Here is a 6,000-nt window from a genome sequence, read left to right as displayed (position 1 = left end):
TGTCTCTTGTCACCATTCCAAACCCTGTTCCATTATCTTCAGTTCAACCCTTCAATCAAAACACTGCCATTGTCCATGCAGGAGTACAATATCCTCTAGATCTTCCAGCAGTGAGGGAGGAAATCAAATCCTTCTACTCTGAAGATGATCCTGAAAAAAGGAAACTCCCATCTGTTCAAGGTTATCCTTTGCCAAGAAATATAGAAGAATATCTCAAAATAAAGGCCCAACAAGCAGAGGATATATCTAAAAGAGACATAGAGGGAAAGTCTAACAAAGAGATTCAATGAAACTATCAATACCTGCTCACCAAAGTTAGAACTTTAGAGCAGTTCTCAAAAGTCCTTTGTCAGAAATTATCAGAAAAAGATGATGAAAGCATGAGAAATGACTATCTTGAATACATAATGGCATACAAGAAGTACAGGGCAGAAAAGTATCAATACAAAGAATGGATCATCAGTGAACTGCAAGAGGAGATAGCCAGAATTCAGAAGATGATTCAAGACAAGGTAAAGCAAACTCCTCCAGTTTGGCCAATTACAAGAAAAATGTACCAGAAAGGACCTTGAAATTGAAAAGAATGAAAGAAGAGCTGATAACTGCTGATTATGGGTCAAGGAACCAGGTTACAAGGTGGAGAGAAGAAAAGGTGTTAGCTACCTACAAAAAGTTGGAAGAGTTAAGGAAGAGAGATCCCACTGCTCACAAAAATTGCCAATCAGGAGACCCACTGCTCCACATGCTAGCATCCTTTATCAAAGAAGTAAAGAAAAGAAGATGGATGAATTAACAAAAGAAGACAAGGCTCAAAAAGAATACATCATCAAAATGGTTCTTCAGACATTTATGGAAAAAAAAACAAGACTCAGCACAATCTAAACTTTAAGTTTTTATACTCTAAACTTTAAGTATTTACCAACTGACTTATTTATTTATTTTATTTATAAGTCTATATAAATATAACTATACTCATCATTTATATTTGTTATACATGATTTTCTAAGAAACGACATGTGTTTGCATACGGGTCTTACCGCTATTTCTCAATAAGAGTACACTTTAATATTGGAAGTTAAAAAGTCAATGTTTATACTTGATACTTTGACCGGGGCATATGTTTATTTTAAGAATTTTCGCATTAAAACAATAAATGCTTTTAAACTTGTCAGTATCACTATCGAGTATAGAATTAACTGTAAGGGTGTAAGGGGCACTCCTCTAAGAGGGGAGTCCCCTCTTTTACGCATAACCAATTCTCGTGTGCCACGTCAATTCCCCTCTTAAACTCTCCTAACACCCTAAATTGATGGCGGCACTCCCCTCTTAGGTGACTTGGTTTTTTATTAAAAAAAAAAAATTCATTGGTCCATCTCCTCCCTCTCTCCTCCCTCTCTCCTTCCTTTCTTCGGTGACTTCCCACCGATTTCATTCCCCCAAATACCTCACCGCCTTGATGGCGGCACCCCCCCTAATCGGCAAGCATGTTCCCGCACGGGGTCACCGAAGGTGCCCCGATCCCCCTAAGTGCAAAAATACAACGGTTCTTCTAATTCGTTATCGTTTTCAGTTAGGACCACGCCGCACACATCACCCCGGGAACGGCGTTGTTCATGACGTTTATGTTTGGGCTTGGGGTTTTCCACTGGCGTGGGGGCATTTGGATTGTGAAGTAGGGGCTCTTGATTGGTGAGTGAATTTTGGGTGTGTTTTAATTGGTTGATGTATATATATATTTTTTTTATAAAAACGCCACTAACCACGCCACTAACCACACCGTCCGTTTTAATACCACGCCACGTTCTGACACGTGGTCTACATATTGTATAATGCCCCAATTTCAAGCCCTGCACCGTGTCTTCTGAACATAAAAAAAGTGTTGTAAAATAGTTGGGCCATATTTTAGTATTATTAAAACCAACCCTTTTGTATTGGGCTTTAAGCTTGGGCTATGAATTCTCGTGATTCGGATTCATAAATTTTACTATATTTACTTTGATTTAAGATGAAACTATTAAAATGGTTCCTAAGGTTTATCACTTTTGTCACTTTTAGTTTAAAATTCAAACATTTTAAATCTAGGTCTCTGTGGTTTTAATTTTGTTGCCATTTTCATTCAAAAGCAAAATCTAGTCAAATTTTTCAAGTATCATCTAGTTTGTTTGTCTTTTTCCTCTATTTTAATGAAGGGCAAAATGGTCATATTTTTTTTATTTTGTTATAATAAAACGTTAAAAGACCATTTGTCCTTCAATAAAAGACAGGAAAAAGACAAAAAAAAAACTGGATGTTAACTGAAAAATCTGACCATATTTTGATTTTGGATGAAAATTGCAACAAAATTGAAATCACATGTACCCAGATTCAAAATGTTTGAGTTTTGAACTAAAGTGGCAAAAGTGATCAAACCTCAGGACCATTTTGGTTGGCAGTTTACTCTTGATTTAAAATCCTAAACCCTAATTGCTTTTATTTGAACGTAAGAAATCCATTAATCAGGTACGTTTTCATCTTTCAGTTATTAATTTACGTTTAAACTGTTTGCATGTTTTCAAATCGAAAGCTTGAATAGATGTTGTTAGAATAAAGAAAAGTGTCAGTGTTAGTTGAGTTTCTTCTTGAACAGATGTTGTTAGAATAAAGAATATAGTTGTTAGTGTTAGTTGAGTTTCTTAAGAGGTTAGTGTGGTAATTAGTATAGATGCAGGATTAGGAATCTTGTAATGCAGGTTAGTGCCTTGACAACCAACACGTGTTTATCCCATTTGCTTTTGATACTTTTGGTTTTCTGACGCCAGAGGCTGTGGACCTACTTAGTCGAGTTCAAAAGGTCATGCATAGTGATGTTATGACCCCGAAATCTATGGACGTAGTTTTTAAAAGGCTTAGTTTTGCTATTTAAAAAGTGGTAGTGGCGCAGCTTGTTACTTGTTTACCAACTATCTCGATGTAAACCCGAGATCTATGGACGTAGTTTTTAAAAAGCTTAGTTTTGCTATTTAAAAAGGGGTAGCGGCGCAGCTTGTTACCCGTTTACCAACTATCTCGATGTAAATTCGTAATTCTTTTTTTGTTTATTCTAGTTAAGTTTGATTGTGATTACATTATATCATATATACTTTATATATTATGAGCAAATCAGTTTCTCAAATCAATTTGAAAGTAGTAGAGAGATTTTGAATTTCTGTGATTGATTTTTTCAGGAAACAAATTTAAGAGCTAAACCATGAGTTCGGCGGCAAGTGAGAACGTGGCGGACATGTTTAGCAGGTTGCCTGAAGAGATTCTTTCACACATACTCTCTTTAATGCCTACGAAATTTGCGGTGCAAACTAGCATTTTATCTAAAAGATGGAGGTATAGTTGGATGTTTGTCACGAACATTGACTTTGATGATAGTCACGGTCACCATTTCAACGGAGACACCTTTACAAAAGTCGCAGATCAGCTCGAAAAGACTTGCAAAACATTTCAACTTAATTTATTTCGATTACATTTATTTAATACTCGAGTTCATAGGTCAAGTGTATCAAATTGGATTGATAAGGCGGTCAGGTTAAACGTTCATGAGCTAGATATAGGAATTAACAAGCTTCAGTTGCCTTTAAGCGTGTTCACTTCCACGACACTAACAAAATTAAGAATAAGTCGTAAATCTTGTCATTACATGGGCTGGAAGTGTCCGTCTTTTGTCAATCTTCCTTGCTTGAAAACCCTTGACATTGCCGGTCATAGGAGTTCTATAGTCAATGTATTTAAACTCATTGATGGTTGCCCAGTGCTTGAAAGTTTATCTTTGGAAGTAACAAGGCACACCAATAAAAAAGATTACATATTCAATATCCCTACTTTGAAGCGACTGAAACTAACATATAGATCATGTACCAACAATGTTATCAACAAAGTTGTTTTACGCGTCCCTAATCTTGAATACTTGCTTGTTAGTGGAGTGTTGTGCTCGTATTTTGTAATGGAAGATGTGTCGTCTTTGAGTAAGGTATTGATAACATGTTTGGAAAGTACATTTAATCATCTGTGGGTTCATCTACTAAACAGGATTAGAGGAATTCAAAATCTTTCAATTCAAAATGTAAGTTTGAATTCTTCTTTAAATGATATTTATTTTCTTGCACCATTTTTAACTTTATACTTTTTTGTAGTTCCCATTCACTACATCTCTGCCGATCTTTCCGAATATGAAGCACTTGGAGTTGAAAGGTTACTTGCAAGCTAGACTAATCCCCCAGTTTCTTAGACGTTGTCCGAAGTTGAAAAGTTTGTGTATTGATGCTGTTAGCAAGGTTTGGAGAATTTTCTTCTTTACTTGTTTAACTCCTTTTATCCTTGTGTAATGCTGAGACTTTTTTTAAGTTAAACGCTATTTTAGTCCATGTGGTATGGGTTATTTTCTCAGTTTAGTCCAAAAGTTTCATTTTTCGCCTATGGGTCCAAAAAGGTTTCAACCGTTGCCATTTTAGTCCACTGGGTTAGCTTCATCAATTTTTCTGTTAACGAGAAGGGCAATTTGGTCATTTTATATGACCAAATTGCCATTATAGTTAACAGAATTACATATAAAATAACCGAATTGCCCTTCTTGTTAACAAAAAAAAAGGATGACATTAACCCAGTGGACTAAAATGGCAACAATGAAATCTTTTTGGACTCACATGCAAAAAATAAAACCTTTGGACTAAACTGTCAAAATGACCCAAACCACAGCGACTAAAATGACATTTAACTCTTTTTTTTGTGTTAAAACACAGAAACATGAAGAAGGTTGTTGGATTAAACCGAAGTTGGTTCCGACTTGTATGCTAACAAACCTTACAACCATCAAGTTTTCAAATTGCAATGGGCAAAAGTCTGAAGTAGAGTTTCTGGAATACATGTTGGGAAATGCAATGGTTTTAAAGACAGCAACAATCACTTGCAACTGCTTAAGCATAGAAGAAGAAAAACGGTTGTGTGCGGTTTTGTCATGGTTCTCAAGGGCTTCCAGCCTTTGCAAGATCCATTTTCAAACGTCGAAATTGTCTTCATCTACGGTATATAGTTAGCTTTTGTTGATGGTTATATTATTAAGTATTCACACTAGCAAAGATAGAACCAACCATTAGGGTGAAGGGGGTGCTCACCTAATAGGTGAGTCCCCTCTCTTACGCCAAACCAATCCCCGTGTGCCACGTCAACTCCCCTCTTAAACTCTCCTAACACCCCAATTTGATGGCGCCACTCCCCTCTTAGGTGAATTGGTTTTTTTTTTTTTTAAAAAAAAAAAAAAAAAAAAAAGGTGTGATTGGACCGCCGCCTTCTCTCTCCTCCCTCTCTCTTCGGTGAGCCGCCACCGGCTTCCCTCCTTCTCTCTTGGTCCCCGAGGTGTTGGCGGTGCTTTGCCGATCGGGATATGGTGTCACCGAAGGGGTTGCCCGAAGGCACCCCGTATGCCCTTATGCTTTGTTGCACCTGTGGAAAAGTTGTATTTAAGACTGTATATTTGAGTTTTTATACCATTAAAGCATGGTTAGTAAAACACCATGTAGGGATAAAATGATCAGTCGAGGAATGTGAATTTATTGGTCAAGAGCATCGTAAAGTTTGTTTCTCTACTGACAGACCAACTCATGTTTTTATTTTAAAAAATCCTACGAGTCGCAGTGACCTGGTTTGACCCTTTGGTTCTGTATTTCGCATCGTAGAAATTAAATACATACACCCCATATGTAGAGAGTAATATGACAAGTGTTAAGTGCACTCAAAGATTACATTTTGAAAGTGATTTTAAAACTACTTATTTAGTTTTTAATCTAACTAGGCTGGGATTATATATGTGTACATGTTTTGTAATATGGCATGATGTCTGATGTATATTGAGAATGGCCTGTTACATGCACATTTGGTATTACATATAATAAATAACGATCGACTGGATTCAGTTATGCTTTTATCAACTGATCTAGGTAGAGAAGATTGAATTCACTAGCTCGAAATCTACTACTA

The 6,000-nt window shown here is 36.5% G+C and overlaps 1 protein-coding gene across 1 annotated transcript; it reads left to right on the top strand.

Moving 5' to 3' along the window:
• Window positions 1-407: 407 nt before the first annotated feature.
• LOC110925139 (FBD-associated F-box protein At4g10400) lies at window positions 408-5,060 on the top strand. Its single transcript, XM_035986350.1, has 5 exons — window positions 408-512; window positions 1,571-1,689; window positions 3,520-3,997; window positions 4,161-4,301; window positions 4,767-5,060. The coding sequence occupies exons 1-5, from the start codon at window positions 408-410 to the stop codon at window positions 5,058-5,060; spliced, it is 1,137 nt and encodes a 378-aa protein (XP_035842243.1).
• Window positions 5,061-6,000: the final 940 nt, after the last annotated feature.

This window comes from Helianthus annuus, chromosome 17, assembly GCF_002127325.2.
Source record: "Helianthus annuus cultivar XRQ/B chromosome 17, HanXRQr2.0-SUNRISE, whole genome shotgun sequence".
NCBI lineage: Eukaryota > Viridiplantae > Streptophyta > Magnoliopsida > Asterales > Asteraceae > Helianthus > Helianthus annuus.
Note: the sequence above shows the minus strand (reverse complement) of the source record. Positions and strands in the feature narration are given on the sequence as shown.

Bases quoted from the DNA above. Each gene is read 5' to 3' on its own strand.
- LOC110925139 (XM_035986350.1), top strand. From the start codon at position 408: ATGGCATACAAGAAGTACAGGGCAGAAAAGTATCAATACAAAGAATGG. The intron at 1,690-3,519 runs GTGAGTGAATTT...TCGAGTTCATAG, and splicing joins GAAGTAGGGGCTCTTGATTG to GTCAAGTGTATCAAATTGGA. The intron at 3,998-4,160 runs GTATTGATAACA...ACTTTTTTGTAG, and splicing joins ATGTGTCGTCTTTGAGTAAG to TTCCCATTCACTACATCTCT.